The sequence below is a fragment of the Panthera tigris genome, chromosome X (assembly GCF_018350195.1).
Source record: "Panthera tigris isolate Pti1 chromosome X, P.tigris_Pti1_mat1.1, whole genome shotgun sequence".
NCBI classification, from domain to species: domain Eukaryota; kingdom Metazoa; phylum Chordata; class Mammalia; order Carnivora; family Felidae; genus Panthera; species Panthera tigris.
Window position 1 is genome coordinate 19,937,065 of NC_056677.1, and position 17,010 is coordinate 19,954,074.

The 17,010-nt window shown below is 36.7% G+C and overlaps 1 protein-coding gene across 3 annotated transcripts in view; it reads right to left on the minus strand.

The window, feature by feature from the left end:
- KLHL15 (kelch like family member 15) overlaps window positions 1–17,010 on the minus strand; it is a 34,669-nt gene that overhangs the window by 12,612 nt on the left and 5,047 nt on the right. For all 3 annotated transcript variants that reach the window (XM_042974068.1, XM_042974067.1, XM_007087849.3), the window contains one exon: window positions 7,519–8,230. In XM_042974068.1, the coding sequence (XP_042830002.1) occupies window positions 7,519–8,223 (705 nt within the window). In that variant the 5' untranslated portion in view covers window positions 8,224–8,230. The remainder of the gene's footprint in view (window positions 1–7,518; window positions 8,231–17,010) is intronic.

A 17,010-nucleotide genomic window follows, 5' to 3' on the forward strand; every position in this document is an offset into this window, starting at 1 on the left:
AACCAAAATATCACACCATCCAAGCAGGACATTAAGAACAATTGATTTCCTCATGTGTCATATAGTCCACTGTTAATGCTATCTAAATCAACTATGCTAATAGCGCAAATATTTGGAACACTCTGTGAAGACCAATTCTGAGAGCTACTAGTATTCTTAAGCGTCCAAGGTATACTATACTTGGACGCTTAATTTGTAATCCTTGAATTCTATCCGTTTCAAGGTGAGTACAAGATCACTTATCCCCATTTTAAGATGTAGCTTTTAAAGCCACAAATTCTGTACTTTAAGTAAAAGACACTTCTTAAAAAAAGTATTGGAAAGCTCTTCTGAAGCATTTTTTATTCTGATCCTAGGATTACTTTTCACTAGTAATGAAGTTTTTTTTCAGCAGACTATCAAAATTACCTCAAAGTTTTATTCTTATAACAAGCTTTCATAAAATGCAGATATGATTTGTTAAATCGAAATATATTCTCAGTAAAAGAGCTTTTTTCTCATTAAAACATAAACTTTGCTCTTTAAAAGTTACATACATCCAAATTTGGGGGGAAGATGATGAATTACATTTAATAGATCAGGAAAAAAGCACAGTAGGGAGTCTGAATATCATGAGCTAGTTTATAAAAACATTTGGAATGAAGCAGAATACATGTATATAATCTGCTTCCGTAGTCAACAGCCAATGAAAAATCAACTGTAAAAGCCTAATTATAAGCCAAACAAATTTGCTTTGTAAATCTTTATAGGATTTAAAATACATTTTCTTTCCTTGTGAAAAATTGGAAGATTTTATGATTGATACAATTTCTAAGGGGATCATTGGTAAGCTCTTACCATATACATATTTATCATACTGACCCTGGGTTCAAAATGTTAAAATATCACTGTACTAAAGAATCAACATATGGGTATTTTAATGAATAATTTAACAATTTTGCTGAAAAGATCTTTCCCATGCAAAAAAGTCAAGTATAATATGCACTTGGCTAAATATAGATTTGCCTCATACAATGTTTTCAGTAAGGCAGTAATTGTTTTTTAAAAACCAAAGGACCAAAGAAAGCAAAGTGTAAACTATTTAAATCCAAGATGCAAAGACCCTCGGAGCTAGTAAAAAAACATGCCACAGACATTTGTAGGAGTAAAAACTGAAACTGAAGTCTAGTTTTAAAATTGAGAATCCACTACAGATAAAAGGGATCATAAGAACTCTTCAACAACTATGTTAAAAGGACAAGATTCTAATATTTATTTTCAGCTTTCTTATACACTGCCATCCCCAGAATTGTGCTTTCACATCTGAAGGTTTTCCCACACCCTGTACTTTTTTCAGTGCCATTACACTTCTCAGGCTGTATTTTGTTCATGCAAACACGTTGGAATTTTCATGACTCTAGACAGCAACTTCTAAATGACCCAAGCTGGGCCACAGAGACAAGTGCATGCTTCTGCACCTTAGGGGCCTCTCCCTCCCTGCTCCAGCAGCTGTAATAGGAAGCCCTTGCAGTGGGAAGCAAGCAGACCTAGGTTTCACTCAGTCATTCATCATGGGATAAGATTCCTAACCTTTCTGAGCCTGTTTTCTTATCTATAAAATGGAGATAACCTATAGATTCTACCCACGCGGAGAGCGCTTAGCGTACGCGCGACCTGACACACATAAGGTGTTCAAATAAGGAGAATCACTGCTTCTAAGGAATTCCAGGAGGAAATTTGGAAGTCTTGATCTCTTTGGTGATGCTCCCACAGAGTACTCAGTACAAAAGTTTTCAGCTGGGGAGAAAATCCAGTAGAGGACTAAGGGGAAAGATATTGTAGAAGAACAAACCTAAAGATTTCAGCATAGCTACGGAGCATGATTCAGGTCCCTGGAGTGAAGGAGGGCTATTCCTTGGGGAGAGGCAGAACATCCCCTTTCCGCACTAGGAAGCCTCTGCTCAGATCTGTTTGTTACTTCCAAAGAAGACTTAAAATCTCCACAGGTTCGTTTCACCAAGCTTTGCTCACTAGCTTTTAATTTTCGTGAGGCCAGGGTAAGGATCCTGACAAAGAGATGCTATACTCAAGCTGTCTTCATCAGCCACTCTACAGAATAGTTCGGTAGGTCAGTTCATTTAATACTAAACTGTACAGAACATTTCTAATGGCTGAGAAACCAGGAGAAGGGTTTAATATGTGAGAAAAGCTGCTTATTGTATGCAGATTCAGAGTTTCTAATGAACAACTCACTCCTTGAACTTCTAGAGCAGCGCTGTGCAACAGAAAGAGCCGCAAATGTGAGCCAATGATTAATTTTACATTTTCTGTACATTTAAAAAAGTAAAAAACATTGGGGCACCTGGGTGGCTCAGTCAGTTAAGCATCTGACTTCGGTTCAGGTCAGGATCTCACAGCTTGTGGGTTCAGGCCCCGCATCAGGCTGTGTACTGACAGCTCAGAGCCTGGAACCTGCTTCAGATTCTGTGTCTCCGTCTCTCTCTGCCCCTTCCCTGCTCTCTCTCTCTCTCTCAAAAATAAACAAACAAAAAAAAAAGTAAAAAACATTTAATAATGTATTTTATTTAGCCCAATATACCCAAAATATCATTTCAAATTGTAATCAATATAAAAATTAGTAATGGGGTCATTTACATCCTATGTCATCTTAATTTTTGAAATCTCCATTCAGATTTGCCACATTTCAAGTATTCAATAGCCGCAAGCAGTGGCCATATCGAACAGCGCAGTTCTAGAGTCATAGATATAAACTAAAATTTTTATCAGTAAGAGTAATCTTTTGACACTTCAGCTAGTTTTAACCCCAGTAAATTGAATGGAAAGGCTTTAAATTTTTTTAAAAGGGAGATTTTATAGCAGCACTACCGACAAAAGCCAAAGTATGGAAAGAGTCCAAATGTCCATCGACGAATGAATGGATAAAGATGTGGTATACATATACAATGGAATATAACTCAGTGATCAAAAAGAATGAAATCTTGCCATTTGCAACGATATGGATGAAACTAGAGTGTATTATGCTAAGCGAATTAAGTCAGAGACAGAAATAGATGATTTCACTCATGTGGAATTTAAGGTACAAAACAGATGAACGTAAGGGAAGCAAAAATAAGATCAAAACAGAGAGGGAGAAAAACCATAAGAGACTCTTAAATACAAAGAACAATTTTGCTGGCAGGGTGTTGGGTAGGGGGAATGGGCTAAATGGGTGATGGGCATTAAGGAGGACACATGTTGGAATGAGCACTGGGTGTTATGTGTAAGTGATCAATCACTAAATTCTATTCCTGAAATCGTTATTACACTATGTTAACTAACTTAGATTTAAATTTTTTTTAAAGGAGGGAAATTTCATCAATCTAAAAGAAATCTAATGGAATAGTGTGAATAAAATTTGTGACTATTTTAGTCAGAGGACTGGGCTACCTGACTTCCTAATATAAAAAAAAAAGAAAGGTAAATTCTAAGTTTGATCAGAGTTACTAAGTAGTTTTTCCAAGACTTCTTCAGCATTACAAGATTTTCCTGCAACCACTACTGAAAAATCACAACACTGAAAAGGAGATGTGTTAACAGGGACACATAAAGAAAAGAGGAAATATAAGTTAACACTAACACAAAGAAAAAAGATGATAAATCCACAATGTGGGATACACTAAGGCAATCAGTGATCTTTCTTTTTAAAAAGTAGGGGACTGGGGCGCCTGGGTGGCTCAGTCAGTTAAGCATCCAACTTCGGCTCGGGTCATGATGTCACAGTTTTTGAGTTCAAGCCCCGCATCAGGCTCTGTGCTGACAGCTCAGTCTGGAGCCTGCTTCGGATTCTGTGTCTCCTCTCTCTGCCCCTCCCCCACTTGTGCTCTGTCTCTCTCTCTCTCAAAAATAAATAAATGTAAAAAAAAAAAATGGGGGACTGTTTTAGGTTAAGATTAGACATACATGAAAACCAAAAGCAATGCATAAATAATGACTGGATTCTAGGGCATTGTGAGAAAAGGGAAGATTTGAATATGGACTAGCTATTAGATGATATTAAGGCCTTATTGTTAATTTACCTAGATGGAATGGCAATGAACTTGGGTAGGATAAAGTCCTTATTCGTACAAGAGGCATGTAAGTTTTTAGGGATGAGGCATTAATGATGCTTGCAACTTATTTTTGAAGGTTCAGCAAAGAAAAAATCTAGACAGAGAAAATATGGTAAAATGTTAACAGTTCTTGAATCTAGATGACAGCTATATAGGTATCCGTTATACTATTCTTCCAACTTTTTCTGTGTTTAAACATCCTCATCATAAGGAGAAATTCTAGATGAAAACAGAGACATAACAACCAAATATGCTGTATGAACCTTGATTAAATCCTTAAAAAGTAGCTAAAAAAGACATTTGGGGGAGAAGTGAGAAAACCAGAAAACGAAGTGGGTATTACATGACATTAAGGAATGATTGTTAACTTCAATAATGGTATTATGATTATGTAGGAGAATTTCCTTACTCTTGGGAGATCAGCTGCTTGCTCCAGTAGTTAGGGATGAAGTGTAATAGTATCTACAACTTTCTTTGAAATGGTTTCACATACCTAAAGCCAATGTGACAAGATGATAAAAACATTGACCTACAGGATGTTTATGGGTGATCATTTCACTATTCTTTCGGCCCTTTTTATTTTTTAGAGAAAGAGAGAGAGGGAGTTAGTGGAGGAGAGAGGCAGAGGGAGAGACACAGAGAGACAGGCAGAGACAGAGGGAGACAGAGGGAGGGATGGGGGGATTTTAAGCAGGCTCCACACTCAGTTCAGGGCTGGATCCCATAACCCTGGGATCATGACTTGAGCCAAAATCAAGAATCAGACGCTCAAATGACGAAGTCACCCAGGTGCCCCTCAGACTTTTTTTTTTTTATGTTTAGAAAGTCTCATAATAAGTGTTTAAAAATTTAAAGCTAAAAATAAGAAGTGCGTATCAATATTCCACTTTTCTAAATTTCGGCAAATAGGATAAAACCACAAATCAAAACTGCCTACGCTTTTCCCCATGTAGATTCTCATACTAAAAAAGGACCAGCGCAGATGTAACACGTCTTTATTCCTGTGCCCTTTCTGGCACCATGAATATATAATGGATATTAAAATGGCTTTGTGTGAGACCTGCAGCATACTATGGAAAAATAGATGGGCCCTATTTTCAAGGGAGCTCAAAACAGTATGGTATAAAATAGTTCAAATTCTTATTTCCCAACCCAATTTTCCATTTTAGTTTGGTTTATGAAGTTTTATTTCTAGAGATAAGCTCTCAAAAATTTGCCTAACTTAAAAAAAAAATTGCCTAACTTAGTGGTTCTTAAAATGTAGATAGCCATACAGGCCTACTGAAACTAATATAACACTGTATGTTAACTCTACTGGAATTAAAATAAAATAGAAAGCCACAGATTCCTTTGATAAACATTAACTCTCATATCGCAAAGGTAAGAATCAGAGACACCTACCTTCTATTTATCTTACCAGTATTATTAAAATAAAAGTGAAAGACTTACACTATATAACAAAGAACTGAAAGATTTCTCTGTGGCCAGGGCTTTATGAAGTTTTCCTAAGAAATTAACTCAAGTAGGAAGCCCTAACATTTTTATTCTGATGAGATGCTCAATACCTGGCCAATGGTTAATAACCACCTCTTATACTACATAAGCAAACAAAATCCATCAGAAGGTACAAGTAATGTTTCATATAATTTACAAAACTACCTGACGGTATTAACTTTCATTTCAGCCAATCACTATTGACCATCTTGAGCTGGTGATTAGAATATAAAAAGGCTCTGCTCTAGCACTTAAAAATCACTTACTGCTAAAAATTATCCATCATATTGCACCACAAGAGGAAAATTTTATTTTCTTGTTCACCAGTACTTCCATCTGGACTGAAGTCGGGAGGGTTTTTGTTTCTTTTAGTAGTGGGAAAGCATTTGCATTTAATATATAAGACAAAACAGGATTCCCCAGGGAAAGAGAGCAATAAAAAACAACAGTAAGGAAAAAAAAATCAAATCAGACACAAATGATTTATATAGTTGATGTTGGGAGTGGTTATTATCCAACAAAAAGTGATTAAGAAATGTATTCTTAGCCTCAATTATTTCTGTTAGATCAGTACATTTTGAGAATAAAGATAAAATCCCATAAAATTGAATTCTCTATTAAAAGTGTAAGTTAGGGGCACCTGGGTGGCTCAGTCGGTTGAGCATCCGACTTCAGCTCAGGTCATGATCTCACAGTTCGTGAGTTCGAGCCCCGCGTCGGGCTCTGTGCTGACAGCTCAGAGCCTGGAGCCTGCTTCTGCTTCTGTGTCTCCCTCTCTCTCTGCCCCTCCCCTGTTCATGCTCTGTCTCTCTCTGTCTCAAAAATAAATAAACGTTAAAAAAAAATTTATAAAAAAAAAGTGTAAGTTAATGACATTTCACAACATTTTGGGGTGGGGGGGGGGAACATGCCAGGCTGCTGAGTGTTATCTGAAGTCGCAAATTTGTTTATTTTTCAAATGGTGCAAACAACTCTCCTTTGCAAATATTATATTTTTATCGTCAGGCCTGGTAACTAAATCTGAGTAACTATTTAACATGAAGGGTGTCGACCAAAGCTTTAAGTGCGCTTTCTAGAAAGAAGATGCAAGAGGGTAAACAGACCCCCAGAGGTAACCATGTGATTAGAAACCAATTAAGTTAAGCAATTACTGAAACCGCTTTCTCTCCTTTCCGCAAGAAAGGATCACAAGTGAGACTCTGACATAAAAATGAAATATGCTTACATGCAAAAAGGGCAAGGCTGTTTTGAAGAAAGACTATTTTTAAGAGAGAACTGTTACATGGTAAAATGTGCACAGGGATGTTTGATCAATGTAGATAGATGACTGATGGCCTATTTAGTTAGAAATGCCAAAACAATGGTTTTAGACATAAACATGTTTTCATGGTTAAATTTAGTTAGTATTCACAGTGAAATGGGAAAAACAGAACTACTGAAGAGCAGGGAAGAAAATCAACTAGGTATGGGTAGGGAAGAATCACCACTAGGGCCTATTGGTTTTCAAGAGCTATTTTATGTTTACTCACTACGTTTTAGAGGAACACCAAAGTGCTTTAATGCACGTCATTCAGAACTACAAAACTCCTCTCAACTCTAATTTCAGCATGTATCACTTAAATTAATTTTTAAAAACAGAGCTAGCCTGATGCAGTTCAGATGTAATTACTTTGTGAAAAGAAAGAGCTAAAGCAAACCTGAAATGTTTTGCATTACGTAATTATGCTTCAACTTAAAACAAACTACTCTACTACCTACCTGGTTCATCTTTCACCCACAAAATGTGTTTTTAAAAACCTAAATGCACAAGCTACAACAAATCAGACTTCTTACACATAAACTATTCTTATAAACTATTCATTCTCTTTTTAGCTCCTGACCAAGCCTGGGAATGTCACCTATATGAGTCCTATCTATTGCTTTCAAATGCACTAACCTTCTCAAAAACACTGGATGGGGTCATCAAACAAAACCTGATGTTCTGTATGATGGTATCGGTATGTCTCCAGCGTCTTCTATCATGCCGCAGCCAAGACTGCACAGCCTCGTACAGCTCTATCTCTGGGAACCTGCTCAGATGATCATTATCCAAATAAGACATGAGCTTCTCAAAGCTAAGATAAGACAGGAAGTCAGGCCTGGACATGAGTGGCACAAAGTTGTCTAGCAGAAAGGCGTCCAACTTCTCCCTGACTCCCTCGATGTTAACACCAAAATCATCTAAGAGTCTCATAATTTCTGCACAATTTTCTAAGCAGATTTTGGCTAACAGAAAAGAGCAGCAGAACTTCACCACTTCTATAAGTTGAACATACATGGCAGCCTGAAGGATCTCATGAACAGTATTCATACTCAGTTCTATAGTTCCATAGTACATAAATTGAAGCACGTGGCTGAAACCAGTAGCAGTTAAACCTTTTAAATGAATTTTGTCCTGATCTCGCTCCCTCATGTCTGCAGTAAACATAATTCTGAAGTAATCACTCTGGGTGGCCAAGAGTGCTTTATGGGCCTGGAACTGATGATCTTCAATAACCAGAGTGACATCAAGAAGCAATCCCTCCTCATACAGTGCTCTGAACCCAGCAGAGACACTGGTGTCATGGATGGAGGAACAGAATCCTTCCACGTCCCCTGCCATGAATCACCTGGAAGAAAGGTAATCAAAGAAAACTGTGTTAATCATTTCCATGCATTCTGAAGACATTATTAACTTAAGAGCTTAAACAATTTTTCATAATCATCTCAATTCCACTGCCTAAATCATACATGTACAAGCCCTTTGGGAGAAGACAACCTAAAGGTTTGCAGGATAATGTTTTGGCTTCCCTACCTGGGGAAAGATATATCTAAATGATCACGTATCTATCAAACAATGGTAAATTGTTAACTTACAAACAATATATGCCTATCCCACTGATTTTACACCGTTCACCAAATATATTTCAATATGTTCCCAGATTTTCAACACAAAAAGAATTTCTCAGCCAAACGCTAAATTATGAGAAAAAACAACAAGAAAGAAACCAAACCAAAAAGTACCACAGTTGACCTTGAACACTCTTAGAAACTTACCCAAAGGAAATAATGAGATAAATACGCCAAATTGTACACACACAAGATTTTCTTTCTAGCCTTACTTACAATAAAAAAAAAACTGGAAAGTATTCAAAAGCCCAACAAGAGATTATTAAATAAATATGGTGCATGCAGTTCTATAATGGATAACTTTAACAACTAAAAATGATGGCAGCAATATACCTACTCTGACAAAGGATATTTATTAGGTACTGTTATGTGAAAAAACAAAAAAGCACACAACTACAGTTTACTTGGTGCATTTTCCAAAATTAAATACACACACATATGTTTAGATGAGAAAAAGTCTGGAGGAATATATACCAAAACGATGTCCCTGGGTAATGGGATTTCAAGAAATGTTGAAGTTTACCTTTTCTTTTTTACTTACCTCATTAACCTTATCCTAAGAAAACAATGATCACACATTGCTTATATATTTAAAATATAAATATATAATTTTTAAAGGGAATTAAACCACATTTTTGCATATCCGAGAAATGAAGCCGAGACAGTGGACTGATAATTAGATCTCCGAAGCAGAATCAACTAATTCAGTCTATTAGACTGTTTATGAAGCAAAGCAATTTTCTCCTTTTCACACAAGCACCCTCCCTCATACCCTGCCCGCCAGCCATCTATCCTCTCCTCTCAACCTCACACAGCTTGGGGCCTCCTCCGTTCCCCGAATTCCCTCCCTACCCTTTCCACTGTGCCCTGTGGAATATTGCTTCAGTGAAAACAAACTCCCCTACAGCCTCCTGCTGGTCACAAAGTTTTTCCCGCAGTCTGATTTAAATATGAAAACATACTCCTCTATAGCTTATAAACCTACTTTCTAAGGCTCCTTTTTAGCTCTCTACTGTCCTTTTTCTAAAACACGGCCTTTTGCTCAGATAAAAATTCATCTTCTATTGCTTCTTGTCACTTGTCACAAACACACATCCAGATCGATCACTCTCTCATGCACGTTTGCCAACAACTTTGGCACCTGGCTAAGACTCATGTTCTCCACCTCTTCGATGTTCACATAAGACCACTCATCCAAAACCTGAAGAGTCAAATTTCCCTGACCACCTCAACTGCTTCGGCCTCCCTCTTTACTCCATTTTAAAATCTTATTCCTGTACCTGCTAGATGTCAACACAATCCATAACTGGTCCCCATCTAAAATCTTAACTGTCGACTCTTCACTCTGGCTTAATCTTCGCCTCCCTTTTCACTTGGTCTATCGTTTCCAAACTTTACCTGTATCCTTCTCCAGCTTAGATCTTCTGGTGTTGGACACAATCTCCCAAGTTCTTTCCTTTCCAATCTCCCCACTCTATTACCAAAACCTCCTCCTTTACTTGCTAAAAGAGTACTTCTGTGTGCCAGGCATTATGTTAGGCATGGGGGAATGTGCCTTTCAGGAATCCCCTCTGCACCCTGGATTTGGAAGAAGCCTCTGATGCTGAGAGTGAAAGGCATCTTCTGTGGACATGCTAACAGCTCTACGTATCCAATCTTGTGAGTAGACTATCACGGTATTTTTCTTTGTTTCATCAATGTTATCTGTGACACCCCATATTTAACTTCTTGATGTATTAACCCATTGATTCAGTAGTTACCCCCGTCTGAAGTCACCTTAAAAAAAAAACACCTTTGTTAATCAGCAAAAGTCTGAAAGAATAATATGCCAAAATGTTAAAAATGGTTATCTCGGGATGGCAGAGTATCAAGAAGTTCTAATTTTTTCCCTTTTGCTGACCTGTGTTTTCTAATCTATCTGCAGCAAAAGTATATGATTGTTTTGAAAATTTATTTTTAAAAATATTAAGAAAAACTAATCGCCAAGTCCAATGGTTATAGACTAGTCCCTATTTTGCAGAATCCTTCCGCAACATGACTTACTCCCTTGGCTCAGTTTCATGAAATTACTTCCCTGATTCTCTTCCTATTCCTGGACTGTTTATTTCTCAATCTCCTCCCTGGCCTCATTTTTCTTGAGTTGTTCCTTAAACACTGGTGTTCCCCAGAATTCTGTTCTCGGACCTTTTCTCTTTTCATCTTAACACCGTATCTCCTTCAATGATCTCATCTAAACCCATGGTTTCTTCTAACACCTACCTTTACCAAAACCTTGACTATCTCCGTCCAAATAGTGAATGGTTGCTAAACATTTCTTCTTGTGTCCCACTGGGATCTCAAAAACATCATGTCTAAAAGTAATCGTAATATGACCTTCTCCCAACCGGTTCTTTCTTCCATATTCCTCATCTTACCAAGAGGCAGTCTAGGTGACTCTCTCACTCAATTTGTCCCTAACTTACCTGCAAGTCTTACTGATTAAATTATATATATATATACAATCACTTACCTAAGACAGCAAAGTATGCACACAGTGAAATTACTATCAAGTTTTTTATTAGTACTCCATTGTTCCAAAAGCTATATTTTCACTTTCAAGGCAGAACACAAGAGGTTTGTCTACCATGTGGAAAACAGATATAAAATAATTTAGACGCTACAAGTAATTCTTGGCAAAACAACTTTACTAACACATTCAAGATTAAAGTAAGATATGAGGGGTTTTTTCCTGAATTATTTTTAAAGGTAAAATTAATGAGCTTAGAATCTTCCAAGTGATATGAGGCATACATACACAAATGCGCACTGGGAACAAAAGGAACGTCACACGGCGTGGTATCTGAATAATCAAACATTATGGTTAATAGCAGACTACCCACATCACACTAATGATCAGTTTTCAAAATAACTGGAACTTAAAAATACAATAAATTGGACCAGATGAAATGTCTGATATTTCATTATCTTTCTCAGGATCATTATGGACACCAATTATCACTGTGACTTGTCAAGATACTGGTCACGTTTAATGGAGATTTAGTAATAGAAGACTCGACCTCAGGGTTTGTATACGTGAGAATAGACTTCTTTGTGTTTTATTCATCTGTTATTTTGACAATGCCTAGAATACCATATATTTCACTTCCTGTCAAAGTAACACTCTCTATTCAACAGTTATCACTATCTGATAAGGTCTCCAACAGCTATTATTCACCTTTCTGGAAAAGGTTTCATCTGAAGGAAATTTTTAAAAGGAGATACTATGCTGCAATAAACATAGAGGGGCATATATCTTTTTGAATTCATGTTTTCGTCTTTGAGTAAATACCAAGAAGTGGAATAACTGGGTCATATGGTAATTCTATTTTTAATTATTTGAGGAACCTCCACACTGTTTTCCACAGTGACTGTACTAATCTGTAGTAACCAAGATATGGAAGCAACCCAAGTGTCCACTGATCAATAAGTGGATAAAGAACACGTGTATGTGTATATACATACATACACATACTATAGAATATTACTCAGCCATTAAAAAAAGAATGAGATCTTGCCATCTGCAACAACATGGGACAGCCCTAGAGGATATACTGCTAAGTGAAATAAGTCAAAGACAAATACCATATGATTTCACGCATATGTAGAACTTAAAAAACAAATGAACAAGGAAAGAAAGACGAAAAACAGACTCTTAATACAGAGAACAAACTGGTGATTGCCAGAGGGGAAGCTGGCAGGGGGAATGGGTGAAAATAAAGAGAATTAAGAGTACACTTCTCCTGATGAGCACTGAGAAATGCATAAAATTGTTGAATCATTATACTGTACACCTGAAACTAACATAAGACCATGTTAATTATACTTGAATTTTAAAAAGTACAATTAAAAAAGTTTTTTAACATTTATTATTGAGAGACAGAGGGAGACAGAGTGTGAGCCGGGGGGGGGGGGTGCAGAGGGAGACACAGAATCTGAAGCAGGTTCCAGGCTCCAAGCTATCAGCACAGAGCCAGACGCGGGGCTCGAACTCACAAACCCCAGGATCATGACCTGAGCTGAAGTTAGATGCTTAACCGACTGAGCCACCCAGGCGCCCCTAAAAAGTACAATTTTTTAAAATAAAAATAAAAGGAGAAACTATGATTTCTAAAAAAAAAAAAAAAAACAACAACAAAAAAAAAAACAAACAAAAAAAAAACAATCTAGGTTCCAGATACTTACTATGGTAGAAACATCATAGGGCAAAGAAGAAAAAAAAAAAAAAAGGAGAATGATTGGTAAACTGTGAGTCAAAAGACCCTAAAAAATATAAGGACAGCACCCATACTCCTCTGGGATCCAGCACACCAAGGGGGACTCCAAGCAGGCAGGCTTCACTCTGTGATCCTGTCCAGTCACATACGGTCAGACTGGGGTGGGAAATATGAATCAAGAGGAACACTCTCTTGTCAAGAATTTAGAAAAAGGAAAAAGAGAGAGAGACGTGCACTGACTGTGTATGACTGGAACTGGAACATGTCAAAAAGCAGCTGTAGGCACCAACTTCTGCCTGCCATGTGGGCCGAATATCAGAGAAAGCCAGTGAACTGAGAAAGAAGGATAAAGCCAAGACAAGAGGACAGGGAGTGCTCCCTAACACCTTCATTTTTCCAGTTCCTAGGCTCAGCTCTATTCCTGCCCTTGGGTTCTAAGAGAAATCCTTCCATGCTTGGAACAAATTCCTACTTTACTACTATAGGTGTGTTTTCCCTTCACATAACCATGGTCCCTAACTAATATGGTTTTAGAACAGAAACTGCTATACTTTAAGTTACTCAAACCTTCTTGGTCTTATCTCTGCATCTGTAAAATTGAGAACATTCACCATGAGGACCTCAAAATTTTTAGTCAGATAATTTCTCATTTATTCTCCTACTTTTTATAAGACTTTACAGAGGTATAATGCACTTACGTAGGTGTGCAGGCTAAATAACCTGTAGCTATTTTTCAAGCCTTAGCAATTCATTTGTGAAGTTTACTTGATCTAAATTGATTTCTAAAACTAATTTGTGATAGCTGGGACTTATCAGTAACTTCTACATGAAAAAGTTTGGTGCATCTATCAATAAGACTAATAAGTAATAGCTTTAGAGCAACAGCAGTATTTTGTATTTTTATTTTTATAAGGAGAAAACAATAAAATACTCCGTGATTAACTGACCAACATTTAATCTCTAAATGGAAATAGTTGAGTTAAAAGCACAGGTGTGGAGTCATATGCCTGTTTTGAATCCTGGTTCTAACTTCTTCCTAGCTTTGAGACCTTGGGGCAAGATATTGAGCCTCTCTGTGCTCTAATGTCCTCACTTGTAAAAAGCAGGCACCAGTATCAACAGAACCTTCCTCACAGGTTGCTGTGAGGATTGCAGGAGTTAATACACGTACAGACTTAGTTAATACATGTAAAGACAGTATATGGCCCTTAAGTACACCATAATGTTAGGGCTCATTATTAGGCCCCTTCAGTTGGTGCTAGTGGAACCAAGAGAGTCAAACGGCCACTTTAAAAGTCCAGTTGCCTCAGGGAGCCTAGGTGGCTCACTCAGTAGAGCATGCGACTGGATCTCGGGGTTGTGAGTTCAAGTCCCACAGAGCACGTAGAGATCACAAACAAACAAACAAACAAGTCCAGCTGTCTCTAGAGAACCCTTCTCCCTAGCAACAGCACTTCCTTAGAACCCCAACCTGTCTTATCAGTGAAGTCTCTTAGGAGCCAGGCCAACTCTAACTTGATAAAGACACTAAGGTCTATGGGTGAAATTTTTCAAGGTCATACAACTAGTTAGAAATAGAGTTAAAACTAGAATTTAATTTACAAAAAAAATGTGTTTTGTTAGAAAGAGCAAAACTTTTGAAATTAGAGTGCTTTCTAGTACTCACCACCTGCATGACCTGGAGAAATGTAGTTAACTTCCTGACCTCAGTTTCCATTCATACATTAGGAATTATCATCACCACCACCTTATTATTGAATTGGGGTAGTGATTAAATAAAGTCACTTCAATGCCTAGCCCAGAGCAAGGCATCCACCAGAGGTCAATCAATGATGGCTTTCATTGTTCAACTCTTGCCTAATGCTCCTTTACCATCCAAAAAAAAAAACAAAACAAAACAAAAAAAAAAAACCATAGGAACTTGGTACCTCTCAAAATCACCTCTACAGACCCCACATCTCCCTAAAGTTTATTAAAATGAAAATTCCTAAGAGATCAGGAGATCTCTTACTGGTAGTCAAAACACTGGACTTCATTTTACAATGGCATTATTTTCTACTTTTTCTCAACACACAAGTATAATTTTCTAGCTTTTATGGGCTTTTCAAGTTTTTCTGCCCTAACCAGGGTAGCCACTCTCTGTATCTGTGCTGTTCAATATATAAGCCACTAGCCATGGGGATATAGAGCACTTGAAATGTGGCTCGTCCAAATTGAGATGTGCTCTCCGTATAAAATGAATGCCAGATTTTTGAAGATTTAGTACAAAAAAACCCTGTAAATTATCTCTTTACACAATTTTTTGTACTAATCACATTGAAATAATACTTTAGATATAATGGGTTAAATAAGATACACTAAAAGTAACCTCACCTGTTTTTTACTTTTAAAAAAAACTGTGGCTGTAAAAAATTTTAAATTACATGTGTCTTGTGTTATATTCTATTGGGCAGCACAGAGCTACAACATCCATGTTTAAGGCATCAAACAACCAAACTTACAAAGGAACATGTGAAACAAAACCAACTTGTTCACAATCCATACCCTGGAAGCTACAAAGAAAAGAAAAAAAAGTGAGGCTTAAAATAAAAACACAAAACACCCATGTAAGCAAACAAAAAAAAATAATACCTACAAAGAGGAAATTATAAGGATACAAAAAAAACCCCACAAAATCTTATGCATAAGAATTTTCTTTAAAATTATAGCAATTCATGGAATAAATAGTTTTAAGAATGAATCTCCGTAAAACTAAACTCAAATAAGGACTATAAATCAATGAGGTCTGGCGAAAAAAATCCATTCAGGGGTTTTGAGAAGAGGTATTTACTGACTTACAAGATGTTCCATGCACATAAATTCTGTATCCTCACTTTTCAAAACAGATCATCAGATTAAAGGAAATCATGGTTTATAAACTTATATATATATATATATATACATATACACACACACACACACACAAATATTCTACACTTGGCCTTCAGAATTTCAAATGGCAGGTTTTTTTTTTTTTCAAAAGGGGAACCAACTTAAAACTAAATGACAAGACATAATTACTTCACTAGGAAAAAAATACTGAAGAGTTTGTCTTGTTTCATAAACTTGGCACTGATTAAAGAGAAACCTTCGTATTTTCTACACCTAAGAATGATTAGTATAGTGATTTTCAAAGTACAGTCCAGGGATAAATGAGGTCCTAGTCCCCTAAAAGAAATCCACCAAGTCAAAACTATTTTCAGAGTCATAATTTTAAAAGTTGTCTGTCTTTTCCAGAACTTTCATTCTCTGTTTTCCAGAGGCTACACGTGTGATACGGTAACAGACTGAATGCAGAAGCCTATAGGAAGCCCACTGTCTTTAAGTCAGACATTAATCAGATCTGCAAAATGATGCCACTCTTCTCACCAAGTTTAGTATGGTTTTGGAAGACAGTTAATTTTCATTAAAAAAATGTTATTCAGATTAACCTGTAATGGGTTTTTTAAATAAACTGTATGTACAAATATTTTTTTAATTTCCCTGTTTTAATTTCTATTTTAGTAAATATAAATAGATACAACCCACATCAACAGAAGCTCTTAAGGGTCCTCCAAATATTTAAGAGAATAATGAGGTCCTGAGACCAAAAGGTTTGAGTGCTCCTGACGGTATAAGAGATTGATGACAACACACACATGCACAAAACATATTCTTCCTACCTCTGCCCTGGAAGACTATTACTGCTATTTATATCACAGAAATTTCTAACAGTTCAAACTCTCTAGTGACCAGTAAAGAAAGAAGTCTGATGGGGGTAAAATTGGACAGGAAATTAAACGCAAAGAAATTAAATGCTTCCTTTTCAGTTAGAAGGCTGCCATTCCAATCTCAAGGCAAAATTTTAGGCACTTAAATAGAAGGTATTTCAAAATCAACCTCCATGTTTATGCCTTAAGCAATAATTTACTGCTTTCACGTTCCTCCCAAAGCTCCTTGAAAATTCATACAAAATCTTAAGTCATTCGGAACAAAAGCTAGATTCTCAAAGCTTGATACACTTGTTTTCAACGAAAAATTTAAATTATTTCATACTACCTTCTTCCTCAAACTGGTGGCTTACCAAACTGATGCTAATGCAGAAAATCCCATACTCGCACACTGAAAAGAAAATGCAAGGCTTACTATAGACAAAAATAGAATCATGGAGTTTCTCACAATTTCTGTTAACTTATAAAAAAGAAATTTTAAGTTCGGCAATCTCAAAG